The sequence below is a fragment of the Neltuma alba genome, unplaced genomic scaffold, assembly GCF_004799145.2.
Source record: "Neltuma alba isolate B1F8T4 unplaced genomic scaffold, ASM479914v2 tig00013251_pilon, whole genome shotgun sequence".
NCBI lineage: Eukaryota > Viridiplantae > Streptophyta > Magnoliopsida > Fabales > Fabaceae > Neltuma > Neltuma alba.
Window position 1 is genome coordinate 173,250 of NW_021637546.1, and position 26,675 is coordinate 199,924.

Here is a 26,675-nt window from a genome sequence, read left to right on the forward strand (position 1 = left end):
CTGGTGCCCACTTTCTGATTCCATCACTCGAACGACGTCTGACTGGCATTGGTAATGGTGCCTTGTTGTGCCTTATTGGCGTAATTGACTCAATGAACCAGAGGGATTGTCATTGTTGAAGTCTTTGGCGATAACAATGAACAATGATAAGGAGCTTGGGAGGGATTTTCGTAATAGAATGAGTTATACTCCTCTGGTCCTTAATTAACTAAGACCCAACTTCTTTAATCTAATCAAATTAGTTAAATGTTTTTATATTAAGGACCGGAGGAGTACGTAGTTTATATCGTATCTGGCCAAAAAGATAACCTCGTTTGGAACGTTCATAATATACAAAAAGCTAGAAAAGGCTGATTATCGGAGTCATGTTTAGTTGTTTACTTATTCCCATCTGGGGGTGATTTACAATGACTTAAAAGATTGAAAATACCGTCATCCTCTTTTATTTTTCATCTTTTATCCTTTTTTAATGGGTTTATCTTATTTTTAATTTTCTCGCCAATCAGCCAATTTTCCATTGTTCAGATACTCGTTCATCTTTTATTATGAATTTGTAAATTGGTGCATAAGTGCATTGATGTACTCGGGTGCCGATGTAATATCCTATAGGACAGTCATGCTCACGTTACCTGTAATAATCCCTTGTAGGCTTGTACTCCTTTTCATTTCATTTATTATAAATAGTCATGAAAAAAAATAGTTAATACCTTCAAATTTTAAGATTATTTTCAGCGAAGTTTACTAATTAAAGGAGATTGTTTAGTTAGAAAATATCAAAACAAAAGACATTTAGGAAAAAAATTCATATGACTGGAAAGGTCCTTTTAATGAGAACATGAAGAGTAAAACTCAATTAAAAGTAATAATAAGTTGCCACAAAACATTTAGACATTGTATTCTACCTAACATTTGTCAATGTCTTGCAAACTTTTACATTCTATCATAAACATTAAAAAAAAATAAAAATTAAAGGATCTGAATGTTGATTGCATTCTTCATTTCAACATGCAATCAATGCTTTTGCCAAACACCTGTGGAAGTCTGTGATATTTAAGTAAATTGATTTTCGACCCAAGCTATTAGGCACAAAATGCAATCAGTTTATGGTTCTGATGCCAGATGGATTTAAGAAAAACAACCAGACATTTTTTATGATCATTGTGCTTGCTTTTTACTGAATCAGTTTTGTATATGCAGGTACAATAGCTAGTGAGCTGCGACGCCAATCCCTGGAATCCCAACAAACTGACTGAAATCATAAAATAAACATTATATGTTAAAATCACGTGACCACAGAAGCAAATTTACAGTCTGCCTCAAAACTTTCACCTATCGACTAACAGAAGCAAATTTACACTGTGCCTCAACTTTTTATCATCGTCTTTGACAATCAAGTGGTCCCAATCTCAGAGCCTGCATCAAATTATTGACCTTGTGATCGTGTTATCGCTGCTAGTCTTCCAAACTCGGTTATGAAGAGGTAGCAGGCTACGACTATATTTAGGATCAGACAGTGCTTAATGAAACAAGACAAACTGTTTTTGCAGTGGTCTTGGGTATGCGCTGCTTCCCCGGAAGCTACTATTCAACTTGTAATCTTCAAACACCTAGCACACAACCAAAAGACGCAGAGGCAAGCCCGCAGTACATGTAGATTCCTCCAGCCAGATTTACATGTACTGAGCTAACCATTGCTTACACATATCAAGCACCGGAAGTGCATTTGCATGAAGTGCCTGCAAGAACATTGACAGGGAAGGTAAGACACTGACTCCCGGCTTTATCCTAGAGGCTTGGGAATGGTGAGAAGAATTTCCATTTTGGAAACTGTGTTTAGGTGTCTGTTTTGAACACCCAAAACCTGCATTTCCCAATTCAACACAGAAAATGGACCCCCAAACGTATTCAAAGGTACATGACATCTTCATGTGGGAAAAAAGTAATTATCAAATGACAAACCCCAGTTTGGCTGAGTGAGCGACAGATAATAATAACCAGTCGGGCGCAAACTAAACCAAAACATGATGCCTTCTCAAATAGGAAGTGCGTTAAAGGCTCTAGTGTAATAAACGGGCTAAAGGACCTCTGATCCCATGCACAACTCAAAATCACATAGTTGGTTAGAACCTGTAAAGTTATGCTAACAAAATTGAGAAAGTAGAGGCTAAGATTTAGAGGAGGTTAACCTGATGAGCAACATATTGAACATCAGCCACACTTCCACTCCGAGAAGCAATTTGAAATGCACTTTTTAAACGACCACAAACCACACAAGCAAGAACCTTCCTGTACGGGCATGAGATAAACTAATCATGTTTCGCTCGGCTGGTGAGATACTAAGGCAAAAGGGAAAAAAAGAAAAAGACATGATGTCGTCGCGCATAAGATATATGACAATAGACAGTGTAGAACACCCTTTTAAAATGAGGATGAGAACGATACATGATAAAATAACATCAGAAATCCTATTTTGTATAAATATGCGTTTGAGTGTGAATGATATCAAGACAAAGCACACAATTTTTCTATGAAAAAAATTTCCAAATAATAGAATAATCCAAAGTGCACGAATGATACAAGGGAAACATGAAATCCTTACCTGTGGCTGCTAGTTAACAGGTCTATTAGACGGTCTGGACGTTCTTTGTGCTTATTAGCATATACATTTATTGCAGCACCCAAGACCTATAACGCTCAAAACATTTACATGTCACTTAAAATTATCAAACATAGGCATTTTTGCAATCAATAGCGATATTTATTTCCCCCACACAGGACCAAACTTGATTAGAAAGAAAGGGAACATCTTAATTTCGCAGCGTACTTTTGCAATATTAAGCTGATCAATATACATGCCACATCCATATTTCAATGAAGAGTGCTCTCACCATTCATCCCTAAGATGCATTAGGATTCCCACTACACTAGGGATACAGCTATAAGAAGTGTTCATGCACTGCACTCTAAACTCGAAAGACGTTCATTCAATGGTAACACTTTTTTAAGATTATTTACGAAGATTCTAAGTGTTTTCCTAAATCTGTTGAACAAGTATAATAGGCTTCAGCATTAAGCTCTGGCACTTGAGATATTGCATGAAAATTGCTTTAAGTTTCCAAAAATCTCACTTCCACCAGTGGTATAATATTCTGGACCAAATTGAGTTCCATCAACACGGCAAATAATCTCCTTTTTTGCTAGTTACTAGAAGAGTAAAAGAAAATTCACTTGATTACCTGGTCCCAATCATCGTCATCTATTGTGCCCTTGATGTTTCTAAAGAATTCTGTCAACTGGCTGCCTCTTTTTCTTTCAGCAAGAGATGCAGCAACACCAGCATATATGTCAACAGCTGCATGACACAACAAAAACGTCAGGCTGACTGTGCCAACAACATAACCTCTCCATTCAAAATCAGTGTAGCGAAATTGAAGATATAAAGACCAGACTGAAGAGGGAATTATCAGCCTACCAGGAAGATTGAATTCATAGATCACTTGGAATGCCAAATCAAAATTCTTCTCCACAAGGATCTCTGCAATCTTACACCTTCGCCTAAAATTCAAAATATCATGAGCAGGTTTGAGGTATTATTATCATTATATGAAGTATAAACTGCTAAAATAGCACCTACTACAATTGAAAACATTGACATGTGATTGATAAAATAAATAATAGTGGCATACATGGAGTAGTCTTAGGTGGTGTTAGAGCCCTATGATGATAAATGACCTTGAGAACATTCAAAGACCACTTTAAAGACTAAGCCACATAAAAGCCACATATTAAGTATATTTTACTGCGTCCCAGCAGACAGACTGATGGTCAGTATATACAATAATGTATGCTTTAAGATTAATAAGTAAAATGAAGGGACAAACCTAAAAGTTTCTAACTCGTTTGGATTCCCAAAAAGCGAATATTTCCACTGTGGGCCTTCTGGATCATTAAAGGATTTAACAACTGCAACCTGCAAAATATAATCAGCAGACAAGAAGCTTGAGAATAAAGAGAGGATTTTACATGTCATTACACATCAGAATATGGGCACATTCGAAATGATGTGCTTGAAGAACAGTTCTTAAAAATAACAAAACAAAAAAGAAAAAGAAAAAAGAAGACACACTTAGAAAACTTATTTCACTGGAATTGAAACTACATCCAATGAATCACTTCCCCTAATTGAAGGGTCTGGCTGGAATTCGAATTTCATGACTCCGATTCAAATATATGTCATTGTTTTTACATTGCTGTTTTTGAGAAATAAAGTAATCATAACACATTAAACTTGGCAAAATCTGAAAAGACTTATCCAATTAGGCAAAGAGAAAGAAATGGCCATCCCGCGGTGGATTGTTTGGTAAGTTCAAGGACATACAAATAGGCCATTCTAATTCAAAACGGCCAACATTAACATGACTGTGTTTAAGCATGCATGTTGGCGCGCTCTTTCAAAGCAATGTGCATTTAGTCCAAAACTATACATGTTGGCGTGCTCTTTCAAAGCAATGTGCATTTAGTCCAAAACTATCCAAAATTGTCTCCCCAATCTTCATCTCAGCAAATTATTTACTTTCTTTCTAGCCTCAACGAATTAGTTGATGAAGAAAAACTATGTTTAGCATACTGCGCATGTCCAATTACCTGGATTGATACCCGAGCAGAAAATTTGACAAGACCTTCCTTAGAGAGCTTCTCAGAGGCACTTTTCCCTCTTAGACCTTTTGTTACAAGCTTGGTAGAGCCACCACCTTTATGTCTGGCTGACAATCCTTCATCAAAATGCATCTGCATCAATTTTTTTTTTTTTGGGGGGGGGGTGTTAACAAAGAATAGGTTAAGTGAATCAAAGGTATGAAATTGTGATAGTTTAAGGATAACGAAGGCAACAAAATATGTCAGTCTTGTTTATTAAGAAAAACAGATGTGTCTACCATCCACTTGTTCTTGTTTTCCATTCGTTACTGTGTATAATGCTCTGAAGTTAAAAGAATGGGACTTTAAAAGAATTTATAGTCGGAAAAATGTAAACTCATCATTCAGAAATATGTTCAATACCTAGTCTCTCACTTTCTCTGCGTGTACATGTGTGTGAAATTCTATTAGATGGAGAAAAATGCATGACTAGCTGGAGGACAAAATAGCCTCTGAACAGAAAATACAAGGCTCAAAACAGGCACAATAATAGAAAACCTATAGGAACAAAAGTGCTCTCTGATCTCTGTACATCAGATGGAGTGATTCCCTTATTCATGTGCTAAGCACTGAATGGAGGCCATATAAAGTATCAAAGCCGTCAAACTCCTATACAGGATCAACCAAATGGTAAAGAAGATAGAATTTATCAGGGTGCTTAATCGTTTCTTATTGGTTAATCATACAAGTTCCGATTAGTTTAAATTGTACATATCACAGATGATTAATTTTCTATTCAAGTTCTTTCTCTTTTTCTGTTTTGCTGAGGTCACGTATTTAATCCTCTTTTGAATCAGCGATGGCATCAAACAATTCAGATAAATTCATATTCATTTTTTGCCTAAATCTTCTGCATGCAAGTTCCCCTCCTAATGTTCCCTTGTTAAATTACAAGCATACCTTAGCATGTTCCAAATGTTTAATAGCTTCTTCTTGTGAAGAAGAATTAACAAATAACTGAATACAGCAGAGTGCAGCAGCAACATGGTCCTTCTTAATTACCTGTGTATGGGCAATTGTTAGAAAACCGAAATATCTCACTTATTAAAAACTACAATTTAAAACGTCAAAACATATCAAATTTACAATACAAATTTACGATATGGTCCATATTTTATGGCCCTGGGAAAACATGTTCCATGCTGAAAAATACAAGTCAGACAATCATTTTTAATTTACAATATAAATTTGATACACATGGAAAGTAATGATCGGGATCAAACATCAGAAGGATGACAAAAAGCACAAAGCCATATTGATATTAGTAGCAGGACTAAAATGACAACTCTCAATAATTATCAATGTAACATCCTGCTTTGAGCTTAAAGAGGTAAAATAATTATTGAGGAAATCAATTCAGAATTGTTCTCCACCTATCACTTCTCTTCATGGAACCTTTTCCCAGAACCCTTTCTATTTGAAATCTCCAACAGCCCGAATCACTCACCATTTCTCTTCATTGAAGCAAATGCTTGTAAGGCTCACCTAAGCAAATAAGCTTGTTTCTGTCCATGCATGATGCCATATTTGAGCTTTCTTCATGCCTTCCTGCCTCTATTTTGGTTCAGAGTATTCCAATAAGGGTATGAGGTATCGGACTATATGTAATAAGGCGAAAGAGAGTGATTGAAAGTAAGGAAAGAGAATGAGGGGGAGAAAATACTCTTCTTGGTCAATTAATTGTATTTTATTCCGGATTTGTAATGTTTCTATTTTGGCATCTTGTATTCAAAAGCTCGTTTGCCATAATGCGTTATTTAAGATAATTTTTTTATCATGGTTTACAAATCTAATTATTTCCTAATTTATTTTCAACTATCCGGATTCATCCTCTAATCTGCAATTAATCCCTCAACAATTGCGCTATCTCTAAGCTCAAAGCAGGATATTAAAAATGTTAGCTTATACATATATTTAGAGCAACAATATTCATGCATTGTCATTAACAAACACCCAATTTGGATTTTCATTGATCAGTTTCCAGGGGTGAAAAGAAATACACAGAAGCATCGATAGCAGAAATTTTATAAGGCTTGTTGTTGTTGTTCTATATTTAAATGAATACATGAAATGAGTAAGAAAAATTACCTGAAACCTGTATAAATAATTGAAATGCTTGTGGGTTTCACAATAGATGCAAATACGGACAAGGGCTGTCGCCGTATACTGATCCACTACTAAATCTTGTGGTTTGGCTAATGATATTCTTGTTGAAATGACTTCCTCCAAAACAGGCATAGCACCATAACCAATGCAGAAGTCACACAGATCATCAATTGTTCCATAATCAGTAGCTAAAGGATCTGGTCTTTGAGGAGACGAAGCAACCCCACTGATTATTGACAGCTGTGGGGGTGGGGCAACAGCATCAAGAGGAAAGAATAACAAGCAAGCATCCTGGTAATGACCATGCCTAAATAAAAATCCAAGCAAATGTTGACGTGCATACTGCAAATTAAAAACCAGAATGAAGAAATCCAAAATTAGCACCAAATTGCAAAGAGACAAGGCATTCTAAACATATATAAAAGATGCCAAGAATAAAGGAAAAAAAATGCAGCTGAACATTTTAGAGGAGAAGAAATAAAGAAAAGCCAAAATCCACTAAGAAGATTTTTTTTTGTTTTGAAAACAATAAAAAAATTTAGAAGACTTAATAGAAGCCCAGAAAGAATATTTTACATACTCCACAAAAATTCCTGGCTATATCAATAAAACAAAATTAGGTGAATCACAAATGGCATTTGTTTATCATAATTGATACAGATGAGAATAATGATCACCTCTTGTAAGTAGGTAACACATTCATTGTATCGGGCGTTATCCAGGTTGCTCCGAGGACCATCATAAAAGTCTGGACTATATATAGAATTACTTGTAGATTCCTGAGACCGTCTTGACCTCTCTGAACGTGGAAATGTTGATGGCATGTACAGGATATTGAGATATGAATCAGCTGAAAGAGAGTCATCCAAGATTGTTGGAGCACTTTTAGCAAAATGATCATACCTGCAGCATAACAAGCATTCATTAGGTCTTGTTGTCTATGAAGCTTGGAGACTGATGCAGCATTGAAGGCTAAGCCTTTGGCTAAAGATAATCCTAGTGGTTACAGAAAAATACAACTGCAATAAATGCATAAGATCTTACATTGAATGAACTGCTGAAACATCGACCGGGGGACCACCTTCAATAGTGTTAATAATCTCCAAAATTACAGGCCCAGGATCGCCCCTGTACGCCTGAAGAGCTTGCCTGAAATGAAATAAGTAATAATATAAATCTGTGCTTTAAGACCATGCTCATGCCTTTCTACACAAGGCATGCTTAAAAATTTTGAGAGTGACTTTGAGGCGCTGCGCTGAAACATAAAAGCAATTTCACAGAAAAAGAAATTTCACATACTTAAACTTCACACGAGCTTGTCCATAGTGCTCCATACGAATTAATGCATGTCCCCAGGCATTCCATACCGGAAAGACATCAATCTATAACAGGCCAGTGTTAATCGCCAAGATTTAACAGTTCTAGTGGTTAAAAAGATGTCAGATAAATTATCTACCTTGCACTTTTTGCTGGTATACACAGCCATGCTGTACCTTTCTTCCATGATCAACCTGTCACGCAGCTGGGCAGATGACTCTCCATCAGCAATGTCATCGAGAGAAGCAGCAATTCCAGATCCCAAAAGACTCTGAAGCAGCTCTGCACGTCCCAACCACATATCCACCAGTGACATTTGGTCTGATAGCTCATCTGTGGATTGACTACCCACACTAGAGCTACCAGCATCAGATGATGTGTCATCAGCCTCCCTACTTCTTTCAGAACTACTTGGCAATTCAACGCCTCCCATGAGCTTTCTTAGCAGAGACTTGGCATAAAGTAGACCCTAAAAATGCAATATAAGAATCACTTCTTTTCCTTAAAAGATAAATGATCACAACGGCTATGACAAATGATGCCATCATCTTATGTATGCTAGAAAAGCAAACACGTTTCCCAGAAGATAATTGACATTTGACAGAACATGATCAATAATTACTTCATTACCAATCCCATGAACTACCTGCACGAATGTCTCTGTGGCATGATATGCACGCCCAATTATTTCCATCGATGCACTGTTGGGCACTTGCTGTGAGCTCAAGACATTCTTCATCTGATTAACGCACAAAGCTAAGGCAATTTTGGCAGAAACTGATTCATCAGAACACAGAGAAAGCAGTGCCTACAGAGAGAAGAGCCAAGCATTTAAGGCATATGAAATATTAACATGGTAAACCATAAAAGATTTTTATTTCATTGTTGCAGACACCATTCAGTTTTACAATGTTGTTGCTACCAATGTTTTGTAATTACAATGAATTTCACTTATCAGTCATTACTTATAAATGCAGATATGCCATATCCAATATTCTGATCAACTCACAATCATACCTTGAACAGTGTGATGTCAGGGGCACTTTCATATCGATGAGATGAACGGATACTTCCATCTTTATTTGGGTCACCTGTAAGCATCCATTCCTCTGCAATGGAAACAGAAGGAAGCCGCTCTTGGCCATCAGTAGAAAATGATGAAACACGATCTTCTTGAATTCCAGTCATTGCCTCCCAAGTGACTCTATCAGATGGTGACAATCCAGAACTTTTTCTTTTCCTATAAACATCTTTTGGAGCATTTTTTTCCACAGTATTTCTTGGAGCCCATGAAAAAGCCCTTCGAGCCTCTTTTTGTAAATTACTAAGACTGCTCGTGAAAGATGACCGTGGAGGGACAACTGATCTTGTTTTTGGCTTTGGTCTGGATCCCGAGACAGATATCCGATGTTCTCTAGGAGGCGAGCTAATACTAACAGCAATGGCCTTAGTTGCATATGCAGTAATCACATTGCTGTCTCGTAGAGAAGGAAATTCCTTTAATATCTACAGAAATAAGTCAAATATCACATGGAGAATAAACAAAAATAATCTAGAAAAATAACTGAGATATTGATAATGCATCAGATTGTATACTCATGAGAAACAAAATCCACACATACAAGGAGGCATCACATATGCTTGAAAATTTAGACTAAAAATCAAAACAAGCACATTACTAAAAAGTTGCTAATCATGTAGTGACAACCACAATACCAGTGCAGCAGATTGCAATTGTTTCCTCATTAAGAGCACTTCCAAAATCAGATGAGGATACTCATGCAGGGAAGAGCATCTCTGTTGCCATGGTACGGGCAAGACAGCAAGAACGCGAAGGCCTAACGCCCATGAATTAAGCCGAGAAATCTCAACAGCAGACAGATTTCCTTCTCTCCGCTTCAGGAAGAAGTGAACCTTCAATTATTGTGGAGAAACCATCACTGAGATGAAAATGGAATTCTAAAATTCCAAATAGAACTGTAAGCAGTTTATAATTAAACAAAGGTAAAGATGCAGATGAAATGTTTGATTACAAGAAGTTGCTTTGACCGCAGATTGGGCAATAGCTGCATTGCACCCATAGCCACCGGCAAAGCATCATCTGTGTCACGTAATGAGGAGAGAAACCGTGAAGCTTCGGCTGGTCCGCCACCATTAAGAGGGTCTGCAGTTAGAAGCTTCACAAGCTGCCGCCCTTGCAACTCTCTTCTTAAATCAACTGACAGTCTTGCACTTTCTGCCACTTCTAATGCAGCAGAAACAGCTCCTTTCCCAGCTAACCTAAGGGCCAGTCCCTCAGGATCTTCCTTGCAATCTGCTTCAACCTATCAAAGAATTTTCAAAGGAGACATAGGTTACCATATGAAAAAGGTCTCTTGGAAAAATGCATTTCTATAGAAGAAAAATGAAAACATGTTTTAAACATTTTCCAGCGGTTCCAATTGAATTCTACAAAAATAGATGGAGGATTTAATTTGTTAGGGAATAAATATTACAAAACTAAGTTAAGATAGGCACCGTCTTCATGCATGACATCTTACAATTCCAATAAGAAAATACTACCTCTTGCCAGCTTGTATAGTGATCATCTGCACTTAATATGTGACTGTACCTCTGCAAAGCTTGTTTCATTTGCAAAACCTAAACATTTCAAAGAACAGTGTCAGCTAGTACAAGAAATAGGTGAAACCACCAGCATTAAAGCAACATTAGAACACACAATATTAGGCCCTAATAGGGAATATAGTAATAACAATAATTATATTAGCATAATAATAATTTAAAAAATAGAGGTACAGCACCTGAGTCATGATTGGATCACTTCGAGGTAGATGGCAGCTGCACATTGTGAGAACATCCAAAGCAGCATCCAATTCCCAGCTGTGCACATACCTAGAGAAAATTTTTCAAATTTGAGACTTGAGGATGACATTGTAGGACAAGGCAAACCTCAGATAATGCAATTATGATAAGTAAAAGTGCCAGTCACAGGAGTAAACATTATATCATGCGTGTGCGCGTACACACATATGCAATTTCCTACAAGACTTAACACACCTCAGGGCAAGTCTGGCCGCCAGCTGTTTGTCTTTCAGCCTCAGACAATACTGCCAACTATTGCTCCACATACTATGTCCTCTGTATCCTTGTCGTTGTGCAGAGATTGATTGGTTGTCTTCTTCATGTTCAATGAGTAGTTGAAGAAGCCGATCAGAAGCTCCATTACGTAGAAAGCGGTCTGAAAGTGCGAGGGCATCCATTAGCTTTCCTTCATCAATTAGTCTACAAAAGACGAGGAAAAAAATTATTTCATAAATTAGACATTGCTTGAGAGAGAGAAGTGATAACAATTAACACATGGAAACTACTGAACCATGAAAATACAAGAAAAATCATAAATCTGCAGTGGACCAAGATATAATTTAGTAGGTAAGGCTGTACAATGAACAACAAATAAACTTCAGTAATATAACAGCTTTTCAACTTCTCCCTTTTCTGGTCTAACTCAACACTAATAAATATATCAAATAATTGCAATCTGATTAAAAGTGAAAATAACTGAATTAATATGAAGCCTATGATAAAGTATAAATAATGGAAGGTTAAAGACGTTGCTTGAATGAAGCTAAATTTAAATTAACAGATACTGATGTACAGAAAAATACTCTCAGAAATACAAAGCACTCGCAACAATAGATAGTGTATGAACAGATCTTGTTTGGTTGATAGGCCCTCATCTAATGTAAGCATAATGCCATAACTTACTGAAAACAGGAAATTATACAGAAAGAACTGGGCAATTAACTATAATACCGATCCACAGCCTTCTCACAGGGCTCTTCGTTATCCCAATCAAAAGAAAGGAACACTGTGGTGTCAAGTTGAGCAGCTTCAGATTTTGGAGAGTCATGCCAAGGGTCTGCAGCTTCAACCCCTTGGTTATTTAGGTCTGCCAAACCTATTGGAACAGTACTGCTACCAACAAACTCATCAACTTCTGACTCTGTGTCACTGTCCTGTTCACGAATTCTCTTAACGGAAGTTCTTGCTTCAAGTTCTTCATCAGTTGTGTGATTAGAAGTTACAACAAATTCTGAAACTCGATGGAGGTTAGTCTGCATTTGTATCCATCTGTTTAGTGTGGGGAACCTGTACATCAAGAAAGGAAATTAAATATAATATCTAGTCATCCTTATAGATGCCATGCGACTTTGCGTCTTAATTTCTATTGGATAAAAAGGAAATTATTAAGGAAAAGTACAAAAGAGGGGAATAAACAAAAAAACTAAAGGGAGAGAGTATAATTTGAAAATCTTTGACAAAGGAAGGCCTTTGTTGCATACATTTATACGGTGAAAACTGTTTAGCTTAAGATACAATGATGCGGAATTTACATAGAATAACTATCCAAGGAATGATAAGCTAACAATACTCAAATAACAAGCAAAGCAAAAAAAAAATGTAGGAATTAAAAGAAAAGGAATTCACTCGAGAATTCTTCAATGGCTTTGGAAATCCGTAAGGAAAACCAACCCCCAAAAGAAAAAGAAAAAACAGTAACCCATGAACTGGCGCCCATAATGAAGCCAAGAAAACAACTTTGTCATGAGAACAGACGTGAAGAGAAGTCTGATGATAAACTCCAATATTATTACATCCATAAACACAAGAATCACAATAACAAGGCATGCTTCCACGTGGCATCAAAACCTTGCTTACCAAAACAGAAACACATTCAAAACAAGGTACTAATAAATGCCTGATTAATGAGGTCAATAAAAAAGGATTAATTATGATAATCCGAGCCTGTATATCTCAAAGTAAGATAGTTTCAATGGCAACTCATAGAGACAGAATAAGGGGTGCCACCTCTCAGATTGATCAAGAGCAAACTCGTAAAACAGTCTATCAGCATCAGGAGCATGCAGTAACCCATCATTTAAGGAGCTTGAAATTGAAGAATCACCGCCACTGTACAATATACTACTTCCAAACACACAAGCCAAGACAGCCCTCACTGGCGATATTTTTGCCAAATGTTTCACAACATCCAACTGCAGAGGATATAAAGGAACACCAGGAGTTGCTGAAGAACGAGAATAGCAATTTGGCTTTGCATCTTTTGAAGTGGGAGACAGGACTTTGTTGTCAGAGCCACTCTTAGAAAAGGCAGGAACAACTGGAATGCATGCCCAACCATGCCCAGATCGTGGAGGATAGACTGGAGGCACACATGCAGAAATCACCTCATGTACAAAATCAGCACCCATAATATCAGATACTTTCACAGCTGCATCAGTACTGCCTCTTTCAAAGACCAGTCGAGTCAAAAGCTGGGGCAAAAAAAAGAACAAGAAATGTAAACATAAAATATCAAAGGACAGTGCCCTAAAGCATCAAACTTTATTTAAAGATGCTGAAGCCTAATTTGATGAAAAGATTGTTAAGCATGCGAGGAACCTAATATCAGTAGATGATTGGCTTAGTTAAATGTGGATAGAAATGTTGTGGTTGGCTAGAATAGTCACAAATTACAGTTATTATCACTATTGTATTTCGAGCATATTGAAATAGAACATAAATACTTCTCTAAAAATTTTGCATAATTTTGATCGGCAAAGATAGATACAAAATACATTATGATTATGGAATTAGATATTGCAAGAAGAAGACGTAGAAAAATTAAATCAGCCGGATGTGCACAGTATAGTCATTATCATGGCAAACTAGCGTCACAATGAACCATATTAAATAAATTCCTATAGTTTGAGAACCTTACATCCTTAGGCCACTCATACACGACAGAGAAAAAATTAAAATCATGAGTAGTATCAGTTCCATCAACTATGTCACCAATTGCAGCAACATGAAGAATGAACTGTGACAGATATGTAATGGGTTTGGCACTCAAGGGACGAAATATTCTCTTCTCAGGATCTTTTATATCATAACCAACAGACTGCATGCCAGTTTCTCCTGCACTTGAAGTTAATCGCTTAACAACTCTTAATCCAAGACCGAGCACAATGTCCCTCTCATTGTTTGTATTAACACTCCGTTCAGCATGCAGCCCTTCGCCTCTAGTAGTACTTGATTCAGTCTCTTCATCAGCAACAGCTCTAGCAAGGTTATGAAGCTTACCTACAATGCCACAGTATGAAGCCATGTTGAAGTCACAGTAGTGCTCGGTAAAGAAACTTCACCATCCCAAAATATCCAAGATAAAGGGAGAAATAGAAGACCCAAAATATTGTCAATAAAAATGCCCAAAGAAGAGGTACCACTCAGAAACTGTCGCTTGCCCCTGTGAGCATCTTCAATCATCTGATGTAGAAGAGCAAGGGCACGCTCCTTCTGTTCTCGTCGTTGCATCTCCTTTGATGAAGGGATGAAAATTTCCCCAGACAGGATAGCCTGAAGGGCTGGAGGGTTGTCCTAGAGGAGCAGAAGATCACAAAATAGTATGACAAGAAGATCATATAGGTCATCACAGAATGGATATTCGCTCAAATATGCTGACAAAAGTATAGGGACAAAATTGGACACAATTTTCATTGAAGATACACGAGAAAATATTAGAATGAAAAGATGATGAAAGATATTCCCAAACCATTCAATTCTATACTCTGCTCATAGGCACATTAGAAAGCAGAGAAATGCTCAATCTTTGAGGGAGAAATGTTTATTTAAGCAGAAAAGATGGGTCCCAAACTTCCTCAGCACTTAAAACCAGAAAAGGGAGTCTTTATGAATGACAGACACGATTCCTTGAAAATGACTCTGAATAACAATAAGCACTAACCTGCTCCAGGACCTCATGCAGCCGCTTCAGAAGACGCCGTGAAACAGATATTACACCCACTTCAAGGATCTGATCCCAATAAGTAGAGCCTGCTTTGGGAGATCCTCCAGGATAGATCTCAGATAATATAATTTGAGCCTGCGTATCAAGTAGTCTAGTCAAAAAGCCTGTGGCAATAAAGAAGGCATGCATTGAGAATACAGACAACAAGATGCAAGCATGAACAGTAACGAGGATATTTTACAACTGATGAAAAAGATTTGATCAACTTAAGCTGTTGATAATGATGCCAAAATCAAACCCATTATTTGGAGTTTGTTATCAAAAGCCCTTGAATTCTTCCTCAATTTCAATTTTTTTTTTATAAATCTCTAATTAGGATAGGAGGGTTTCAATGCGTGTGAGCTAATTTTTGTGGCCTTTTTCTCACAGTTTGAATGGAAAGGTATTTCCTATCAATGGCCTCTTTGTAAATCGAACACTCCTTCAAGGGTTAAGTCTTTCATTTGAAATAATTTACAAATGACATTTCAAATATTCATCCATCATTAAAAGCTCCCTCCTCTCCTATGTGGTTTATGTGTGGTTCTAACATGAAAGTGGTTACCTAATTGCTTTCGTACTGTCCACTGCAGCAGCTGCATCCATCATCAAGGATTTTACAGTCATGACAGCAGGCTGCTTGTACCATTATTATTTAGCATATTAGCATGCAGAGAGTGCTTGTAATTATCAACATGCAGCTTTCTACTTAAACTTATTATGGGTTAGATTGTGTAACCCATGGTCTCTCTGAAGAAATTCCTCTCGCTTACATGCAACGCTAACTGGCAGAATTCATTGTTGTGAAGAATGACCGAAAACAGGAGACTCCTACTAGGAATAGGAAAGCTCCAGATTTGATTAGACTCTATATTAGTTGTCTACTTATCTTTATTTCAAATTCTTAGGATTTAGATTATCTTTTAAATAAATTTATTTTTTATCATGATTATCCTATCTTATTTGATCTTCTGATTTAGTTTGTTTTTAATTTGAATAAAATTTAACACTATCTTTTAGGACTACCATTTTAACCAGGTTTAAGAATAAAGTTCAATATATATACCTTGAGTTTCTTCATTTGTCAGACTACTATAATGATTTGAACACCGATTGAATATTTGAATCCTCTTTCTCCTTCAATTTCTTCTACGTTTCCCCCTTTCTTTCTATCTCTCCCTCATCCCCCCCCAAAAATTTTTTTTTTTTTTTACATCAGGTTCTTTCTGCTTCCAGCTATATTTAGTTATTATGCCTTTGTAAAGAAGAACATCTTCTCCTTTACTCCTTCCCCTTCATCAATATTTCATATAATTTATTTTTAAACAATGAACTTAGTTGAGTGTCACCTGTGACCTGTACAAAAAGTCACCTGATTCAGAAGTTGTTGTGACATCTTTGCAGTCCTCGCAGAAGTTGCAGCGACATCAATACAGAGAAGAATCTGTAAAGAAATGCATTTTAATCACAACTAATCATATAGGAAGAAAACTTTTCCCCTTCACACGAAATTTAGGCACTTACTACAGCCACAGGACCTAATTGAGAGCGCAACAAGGAAAAATCTAGATCCTGCACACGGGACACCACATCATCTACCTGCATAGAGAAGCAGATATGTGTGTGTGTGTGTAATCAATTGGATAGAAAAAGAAAATTAGACATGATAGAACGTACAAGAAAGTACAAAAACTGAGGACAAGAATCCTCCCCAAACAAATAGAAAAACAATTGGGAAAAAAGGACTAGCTCAAAGAGCTTCCCAATCCATCTGAATATCCACAAGGATATACTCTTTTTAACTTCAATCATGATTACTTAGCTGAGAAGATAGAATTTATGACGGTCACACAAAGCAAGAGAACAGATCATTTAAAATGACAATATCTAATGAGAGTGCCACTACTAAATCAATCAATACAACGTAAAATGGAGTGCAAGGTGGGAAGCCAAGTTGTACAGACCAATGGTCAGAGTGGTCATTTTCCATAATAACCATGGCAATGACCACACAGAATAAAACAAGGAAAGAATAGATCCCCAAGCAACATACTCCCTGACTACCAAAAGATTATCCCAAGTAAAAGTGACCTCTACTTGAGAAAACTAGAATATTTACATCAAAATAGATAGGAAGAAACACTGGAAAAAATCTCCCAAGAGCCTAGAAAATAAGAATATCAAATGAGATGCGCACAATGCATGGTTGTCACTACATTGCACTTTCACTGCCTCTCATCAAGTATTTTATATTTAGCTGTTCTAGCCTCTACTATTTTTAAGGTCGATGGCCCAAACTAAAGATCTAGAAGCGATAAAAAATTTTAACGTGCCAATAAGGTCAAGTGTGACATGAGAAGAGTCAAATGAAATACACAACATACAGATGCTTTTCTGCAGGCACTATCTACCCATTCAGCTAACTCGAGGGTAGCCTTATCTTCAGCAGATAATGAAAATCTATGGACTGCTTCTTCTCCAATATCAAACTTTGCTTTTTGCATGCAACTGCAGAAAAAAAGATGCGAAAAATTAAAATCAATTATTCAGCAACTGTTAGTATCTGGGCTGCAACAATATTTACAACTCACAATTTAGGCTTCCGCACTAGCGTCTAACAGTTGCGTATTAAAACATAATTCCCTATTACACGGGCAAATTTATGCCAGTTAAAAACATTCAAAGAAATATAGATAGAAAACCCCAATATTATATTGGAAACAAACTTAGTTCAGCCCATAAATATAATGGAAACAATATGCATCTCCAAATAGCTCCACTCCGCAGAGAAAGGTTTATTCCAAGTCCAAACAAACGAATCATTTTTAATTTTCAATATCTTTCAGAACACAAGGAAAGATCAGTTTACTCTATTATTTATAGAATATTATTTAGATAGGAAACATTATTTATATAAGATATGATATATCTATATAAAACTATAAGAAATCTATCAAATCATGGCTTCATTTATAAAAAATTTACATATCAATGTATATGATATTGATGGATGTGAGAATAATGGAACCAATATGAATGACCATATAGCTCCACTTCCTTTGGATAAGAATATATCAGAAGGTGAGAGAAGATACCTATTCAAAAGACCATAAGCAATAACAAAAAGATGATGTAACAACAACCTTATACTCAATGGTACAACCAGATAACAGATCTGTGCTAAAAATTATTAGTAAACTCTATCCAGAGGAGTCACTGGTACAGAGCAGAGAGAGAAAGATGGAACTACATGGCAGTGATTGTATTTCATCAGTACTCAGTCAAAACTTGAAGATGCGAATATCCAACTTCAGGAGGGATGTGGGAGATTAAATGTTCTTCTGCATCACTTTCATTAAGCTTTTATTTCATTTTAATAAAGATTTTCCAAGTTATTTTTTGAACAATGCTTCTACGCATTTAGGATTGGCTTAATTGTTCTATTTTGGCTGGATGAGATTAGTTTAAGTGTGTGTTTTATTTAGGAGTGTTTAACATTAGACTCTTGAGCTCTCTTTGTCATCAACATCATGCATGTTCCATCTATGATATAAGCAATAAGTTCACATGATCATCAACACTGAATTTCTGTACACGCACAACTCGGGAAAAAAAATCCAACTGGAAAAACGCAACCCAATCTCATAGTAAAACCATCAAAGAAACTCCCCAAAACAGGCTAAAGTTTAAATTATGTAAATTATTAAATCTTCTTCAGAAGTGACAAAACTAATTGAATGACAGCAGATAGTCAAGTTTCATGTGTCAAATTTCATGCAAACAACATTACAGCGCAAGATAGAGAAAAGAGAAGCTAACCAAGGATACACACAACTTCTAACTAAACGTTAAAAAATCAATCACAATAGATCGGTACTGGCATTACTCACAGGTTAAGCAGCTTGGAAGGGGCAGCACGTAATACTGTCAATGCCTCCTTCCATCTCCATTGCCGCTCTGAAAATGGTAGAAGATGCTGCAATATTGACAAACGCCATTCCCATTCTTCAGTGAAACGCTTTGCAATTGAAATTCTCCAATCCAGAGCTTGTATGCTAGCTGTGCTAAGACTGTCATCTAATGTCCTCTCTAACTCAATCACAGATGATATATTATGGCGCAATATATCAAGTAGTAACCCAGTGAAAGATATAACCATTTTATTCCCCCCTTCACATTTAATCAAGTCACCATGTTCAGTAGAGAATGTATCGGACCATTTAGAATCACTGCCTGGGGATGGACAATGCATTGAATTGAGAGAGAGATTATCTATGTGCAAGAGCGAAATTATGACATTCACCATAAAGATCTGCATAATCACAAAAAAGTGTGTTAGATACATATGTGACACACAACAGGGGAGGGGAAAAAAAAAAAGAATCACTAAACAGTCTTCGAACTCCTCAAACCAGAGCTTACAAGATAAAAAGTATTTTAATTCAAAACAGATTTAAAGAGATCGTAGATAATGCAGAAGAATGCCACTGATCCTATTTGATTAATTTTACAATATCTGGGAAACGACACATGGCATTATATATCCTATATGAACTTTTCTACATTTATTTTGAGAAAAACAAGTGCCCGAACGAGTCAGAGACGGCATATGGTCTCATCATATTTAAAAATAAAAGTAAGGAATATAAAAGACAGAAAAAAGAAAAAACTATAAACTACAACATATGGCATTATTACTGGCCAGACAATTAACATAAGCCAGATGGCAATTATCAACTGGACTTGCAAAACATAACTATATGAAAAAGAAACCACTCACAATTTTTAACATCCTGAGAAGGCAACCATGGAGCAAAAATGTGACAAAATCAGTCATAAAAGAATAACCTTGCGAGGAAGATTATTGATGGAATCCAAATGATTACGCAGATCTTTCAAATGAAATAATGCCACTTGTTGATTAGCTTCTTTTTCATCAGAAATGCTCCTTTCCATAGCTCCCAAAGCAAGAACAGTTGACTCCAGAGCGTAACGCATGTGCATGAGTTCCACATCTTCCATCCTATGTCAATCATATGGTTCATGAAGAAAAACCAACAAAGAAAATGAACACCAAAGGCAAAATAACCTAAAGATAATGGAAGGAAACAATCTATAGAATGCAGATAGTTTCATATCATAGGTTAAAACAAATTATATTGTTTTGAAGTGAAAAGAAACAGAGCATGTTGATACTTTAATATCAAATTTTTCACAAAAGTTGTAGGTCCAGCAGAATAATGTTATAAATTAGTACTAGCGGACATTTAATGCCATACGCACAGAAACTTCCATCCTTCCTTAACCAAAAAGGTCAGCAGATATATCATAGGATGGGCACTACAATCACCATCCCAGAACCTAAATTCAGCCACCCCACCCCCGGGGTGGATTCCCTGTCCCCATTGAGTTCTTGAATCCCCAGACAAGAACCCACTTGCCTGGAAATTTTAAAACTGAGCAAGTTTCTCTCGAGTTGAAATTCATTTACCTAAGACTTGTAAAATCACAAACAAAATAATTCGAAACCCATACAATGCTGTTTGATTTTAAAAAAGAAAAAAAAAATCCTATATAATGTACTATATTGATTTTTTTCCCATCGGACTATATTGATTAATGCATATAAATTATGACTAAATTTTAATATCATAATCTATAGCAAGCTGCATGACAGGTCATAAATAGTGCAATTTATTTCTCAGGATCATGCAATGCATGGAGAGTCCACCTAATTCACAAACACACGCACACATAGTACAACAACCCAGACCCTTGAAATGCCCACTAAAATCTCCAGACTATCAAGCGGGTAAGTTTTATAGGGTACCCATAGGGTATGGGTACTTTGATACATATCTGTAATCCATCTTGAATAACTAGATTTCATATTTTAAAGCTAGAAACTCAAATAGCCAGTAGTTAAAATAAGGGAGTAAGGAGGATACTTTATTCTAGATATAGTCATCTTCTGGTTATCACGTGAGGGCAACTTACAAGAATCAGAGTCTTCAAAGGTACCAGGAAGAGTTGGCAAACCAAAAATTCTATCTGATATATCCAGGTATTTCTTGTGAGTGCAACGAATGTTTATGATGCAATTAAAAAATCACAACTCAAATGGAAAATGGCTTATTGCGGCCCAAATAGTAGGTAACAATAACTTGTCACAATCAGCACTTCGATGTGTAATATCTGAGTTGATACCAAGATGTCAGCACATCGCATCAAAGGAGGAGAAAAAACAGAAAGGAAATTGACAAGCACACCTCTTCCAAGCAGCCACAGTGGAAGCAATTGGCTCCATACTGATCAATTCAATGGCTTCCTGGAATTTTATTCCTGGCACAACATCAAATAGCACCTACAGAAAAATATTTCCAGTCATAAGACAAAAGATATGTAAAGACGTGAAATTATTTTAAATTAATGCCATGAGTACCATCTTAGACCAACCAAAAGAATCTTTGTTCACATTTTACACCTTCCAGAGGAGCAATAGAGATACAAATCCAAATTATCCAATTAGCAAGAAAGATAATAGTTAAGTTTCACCCAACGGGAACATGCAACATACTTGCTTAGACAAATGAACAAATCTCTGCACATTCTACCAAATGTTATACGCCACTGCAAATTAATTCGAATGTATACGAATGGACAATTTTTATAAAAGAGAAGAAAGAGAACTTAATAAAAATCTTCATAACAAAATATTTTCAAAGAATCACCTAATAAAAGATGATGAAAATAACCAACTTTCATTCCATTCCAAGATTAAAAAAAAAAATTTCAAATTAATTCTGAAATGTTCCACTGAGCATATTAATCCTTAACAATTCGTCAAATAACTTTCTTTTCAAATTATAGCAGAAAATTAAATTGCAATGAAACACTATTTTAAGTTTGGAGCGCCTGTCTACAATAATTTTCAACATCATCAAACAGAAAACCAACTGTATTCTTGAACGGCACTTAGTCAAGTATACTTGCTCTTCATAGTTTTTTTTTTTTTTGGGAGCTGATGATAACCCGAATCACCAGGCCAGAGTTTAGGGCTGGCGCCAAAATTAAAATGGATTGGAACCTTACCATTTTAGTACAAAAATGTCAACATAAATGGATGGAACTGAATAATTCTAATATCATAGGGCAATAAATAAAGCCTCCTTTCTATGAGTGGCTTCTTAGTAGACTCTCTCTCTCTCTCTTGTCGTCTCTTATAAAACCAGGCTCATATGTCCATTGGACCCATTATTTATATATATAAGTGTTTACAATTAGTATCACTTCTATTTTATAAAGAAACTGAGGACAGGCTACCCCAGAAACGCTGCTTTCTGTAGCACTGTTCATGATGATGAACAAAAAATCCATTCATTAAAGCAAATTGTCGGAAGAACATATTAAGGGAGAAGAGTAATATAGAGACACATATTATAAGCCATTCACGTCATTAATTATTGATAAGTAATGGCAACCCTTCAAAATGAAGATAATCTAGAAATTCAAACTTGCAGGTCACAATGCTGTATATATGATATATTATACCCGCAGAGGACTTTGGACAGAAAGTCTTTCCAACACGAAGTTCTCAACGAAAGGGTCAGAATAAGCATCTTCATCTCTCAACGTCATTTGTCCTTTTCCAGATAGTGTTAACGAGAACTTTGAATTCCAAGACCGACCAGAATTAACAAAGGCAACAAAGGAGGCAAGATCAAGCTGATAACATAGAGTGTCACAAAGTTGTTCCACACAGGACATCTGTCGAAGTAAAAAAATATTTATCAATAACTTCCTCCCTAAAAATATCTAGTACCTCAAAGCAAACCTGAAATATAAAAATGAGAAATACCTCATCTGATTTATAACCATAAAGAGAAGATTCCTCAAGCTGAATTACTTGTGACTTACTTTTCCAGAGCAGTTGCATTAAGTTCCTCCTTGCTGCTACTTTACCAGCCAGTAAATCCCACCCCATGGCAGCTGCCAATGGCTGTAGTTGGGGAAACAACTGGAGAGCCTGCAGTATACATTAAGTGCGCATATTTTATAGTTCATACTTGAGTATATAGCAGTTTAGGAGAACTTAAATTGGTAGTTCATATATTTAAAACTGAAGCGGAGGGATGCCTGCTTAACAGACTAGTGTATTAACAAAAATGGATACATACATTGCTGGCTTCTTCAAGTTGCTCTCTCTTCACAGCAGACAAGGCAGTATCCATGATACACTCAAGTACATGTAGTCCAGAAACACGAGCATAATGGTACATTTCCCCCTTGCAAGAGTCAACAGCCTTATTCAGGGAAAATGCCTTATCATCTACATCCTGATGAAGCTTCAACTCAGCGCAATATCTCAGAAACCGCATGAGAGGAGGTGGAACGAAGTTGTCGGTTTGAGCTCTATAAACTTCAATCTCTTCAGACAGCAGCTCATCGTGAATGGCCTGAGGACAAGGATTGATGTCTGATATAGCTTTTTTTTTTATTTAAAAATAAAAAAAAGAACTCATACATGCAAGAGACAGATTTTCCTTATAAGATGAGAACATGCTTAATTCCAGAAAAGATTGGTATGTTATAAACTCATTGGTCAAAATGTATATTGTTAAAACACCAGCTTAGGATCATTTTGATCAAGACACTACAAGAATTTCTCAAGTTTACAGAACGTCTCTTGAAACTCAAGAAGTTTTCAGTCTGCTTGAACAACAAATTAACAACATAATATAATTGTCTGAGAGTTAGGTTAAATGATGTGTATAAACAACTATTGGGCTGGGCCTATACTAGTTATACTACCATTGTAGTCGACTTACTTTTGTGATTGTAAAGGGAAACAGAAAACTTGACAATGAAAATTGACAATCCCATTGACACCTCTCTTTTCCCCTCCCTTTCTTACTCATTGACTGTTCTAAACACAGTTCAACCTGAATTCAATTGAATGGATCTCAGACTTTGCATGCTCTAACTCTAGGTTTTGTATGACACTATGCTTCAGTTGTTCCTCAGTTTCTTTTTTATGTGATGGCTTTTCATACATGAATTCTATGTGTTTAATTTTGCCACTTTGACCCTTTTTGTAGGCTACAATGATAAGCAAATCAGCAGAAGATGTCAACAAGGTATATTTCTCATGCAATAAAAGAATGCTACGATGCAATTTAGCAAGATAAAGCAATAAAGCATGTTACCTACAGACACCTTTTAAAACAACATAAAGAAGATTTATGCCAAAGAAACCCCTCTATGCACCTGTATCATTTGAATAATATCTCCGCAATCTGATGAAAGGGCTTCTCCATAAATCATTAGCAGTTGGTCACGCATGGCATTCCAAGAATCACCAAAATTCTCACTTCTTGATAAAACACTCTTGACGAGATCTTTCAAAACTATGCTACAAAAAACATTAAAGAACATCGAGATATAAACATCTAGGAATAGAACTATGCAGCATGAAAACAATAAATGGAGAGGAGAGTTCCCCAACTGCAATAGAAATTCAGATCAAGAATAGTACATGATCACTTATTCAAATTTACATGTAGCAAGTGCTCATAACAAAATACCGCAAAGAACATTAGAAAAGTACATAGACACGAGCACACGCGCGCGCAGAAAAAACTTGAGACAGAGGGCATAAATCAAATCTTATAACTAAACTTATAGCATCGAATACACATTGACTGTAATACAGGTATCGTACTTCAACTTCCATATTGCCGGTCCCTTTGACCTTATTTAATATGTTTCAAAACTTTTGAAATACCCTTGCATGTTTTGAAACGGCTCAAAAACTTGAAAAATTTTAGTGAAGTAAATAGAAATGACGAACGACATCTAATTTGAGTTGAAAACTTCAGTTTAAATTTTATTTGTGTTTTTACGCCACTTTTCCTGTTTATAGATATTCTATCATTTTTTTAATTTTTCATGTATTAATTTATTTTTTATATGTCCTGCATTCGTATCTTGAAATTGTAAAAACTGTTATATCAGATATATCTTGTCGTGGTCTCATCATAATATACCTCCGTCTTGGTGCAACCTAGAGCAGGGGCGATCAAAATGAAAGAGAAAATACTTGGCAAAACAGAGAAGCTTTTCAAATTACGTGAATGGTTTATCAACTAAAGATTAGTCAAATAATACTCTAGTTACGTGAAAATCGCCAGTATTTCAACACGCAATTCATTCATTCAGTCCCCATCAAAAGACTTCAGAACTTATAGTTTGGCATAAATTTATACTATGGACAACTTATCAAATACAAGGAATCAATATCAGATAAAGATGTGCGAAATGAATGCCGAGCAAGCAGGGCAATAGAAAATAGACATACCGGTACTCTGTCACCTCGACTCCTTGATCAAAATGAAGAAATCTAATGTGTGAAACTGCTTCTTCTGGATCACCCGCTTTCATAACTTGCTTCATCGCATCCAGATGAACCACCTGAACGGTCTTTAGTATTAAACCGAGTATTCTAACATCCTCTTCTTCCGACAACTCCACCTGCGCATCGCCACTTGCCCCCACTGTTGTTGCTAAGCCAGGATCGTAACACTCCCACAGTCTAATTTGCTTATGTATATTCCCACAGAGTGCATAAAAAATATCTGCATGATTCAAAATCACCCTCCTCAGACACATCAACTCTCCTTCTTCAACAGGAGCAACACTGGCAGAAACCGAAGACTCAGCCCTGTCCATTTCTACATCCTCTTCTGGCCTCAGCCTCTTCATTCCCAGCTCCAAAATCCTATCCAAAATTCTCATACAGCTGCCCGGGTCACCTTTTCCATCCCTTAATTCTTCCCCCTCATCCAATTTACAACGTTGGTCCTCCGAACTTCCTGCGCCCTTCAAATTATCTTTTTCTGTGCTTATGTTCTTCCTTGTGCTTTCTGACAACAGGTCAATCAAATTTTGAACTAACAACAAGAACTCCACACGTAACCGCAGTGTTTCTGAGTCGAAGTTCCATGCAGAAGAAGCATTATCGAATTGCAACAATTCAATCGTCGCTAAGTAGGTGAGAAGAGCAGGAGACGAACAAGAGGGTGACCATAAAATATTCTGGAATCGACCCGAGTGAGCAACAATGGTCTGTAAAATAGAGCGAGCTAGGTTACGGTTCCGAGTACGAAGAGCAAGAAGAATAGCTCGCAGGGGTTCGAATTGAGCAAGGTAGAGGTGGTTAGCAGCCAGACGAGCGAGGAATTGCGTTTCTTTGGCCATCGTGCGTTCGAGAAATAATTCCCGATGTTCGTGATCTCACCGCATCAAAAGAAACTAAGAGAGTTCGTTTTATCAAATTATTGAATCTGGTGTGTTCGAGACTGATTGCCGAGTTTTTGCGGCATGCGAATTGGAAGATGACCAGTCTGGCTCGCGAGAAAATAATGAAAGAAAGTTAGCTCGAGTGTTTCTCGCGTATGCACAAAAAATGGCGGCACGCCCAGTTAGGCGCCCAAACGGAGGCGGTCCAGGTGCAAAGATTAAACGCGAACCGGATATCAGCTCGCCCAAATCTGAGCTTTTCGGGTTCGCCAACGAGTCAAAGTAACAGACATGAGACGGGGGATTAAAGATTAGACGCGGAGATGAGCTCGTCCAAAATCATGCCCAGTTTTCTTGCCTTTATTTACCTGAAATACTATACTATGCTTAAAAAAAAAAAATCATTACATGTCCG

The 26,675-nt window shown here is 36.6% G+C and overlaps 1 protein-coding gene across 3 annotated transcripts; it reads right to left on the reverse strand.

Moving 5' to 3' along the window:
* Positions 1-1,124: 1,124 nt before the first annotated feature.
* Positions 1,125-26,469, reverse strand: LOC114735762 (uncharacterized). Of its 3 annotated transcripts, none has more exons than XM_028923502.1 (36): positions 25,320-26,469; positions 24,230-24,374; positions 23,140-23,418; positions 22,821-22,988; positions 22,514-22,729; positions 21,232-21,326; positions 19,811-19,985; positions 18,853-19,274; positions 17,347-17,470; positions 16,487-16,561; positions 16,335-16,406; positions 14,921-15,058; positions 14,400-14,553; positions 13,898-14,259; positions 12,988-13,451; positions 11,932-12,267; positions 11,176-11,400; positions 10,920-11,010; positions 10,681-10,758; positions 10,152-10,442; positions 9,835-10,032; positions 9,136-9,624; positions 8,765-8,926; positions 8,258-8,587; positions 8,101-8,183; positions 7,846-7,950; positions 7,479-7,704; positions 6,784-7,143; positions 5,596-5,697; positions 4,645-4,788; positions 3,882-3,970; positions 3,473-3,555; positions 3,237-3,352; positions 2,600-2,685; positions 2,187-2,286; positions 1,125-1,736 (listed from the first exon to the last, which is right to left on the reverse strand). In XM_028923502.1, exons 1-36 carry the CDS (start codon positions 26,216-26,218, stop codon positions 1,671-1,673), a joined length of 7,548 nt encoding a protein of 2,515 aa, XP_028779335.1. In that variant the 5' UTR covers positions 26,219-26,469; the 3' UTR covers positions 1,125-1,670. The 3 variants fall into 3 exon arrangements, with proteins under 3 accessions (XP_028779335.1, XP_028779336.1, XP_028779338.1); XM_028923503.1 differs by having other exon boundaries at positions 24,230-24,369; positions 25,320-25,378; XM_028923505.1 differs by lacking the exons at positions 23,140-23,418; positions 24,230-24,374; positions 25,320-26,469 and having other exon boundaries at positions 22,880-22,951.
* Positions 26,470-26,675: the final 206 nt, after the last annotated feature.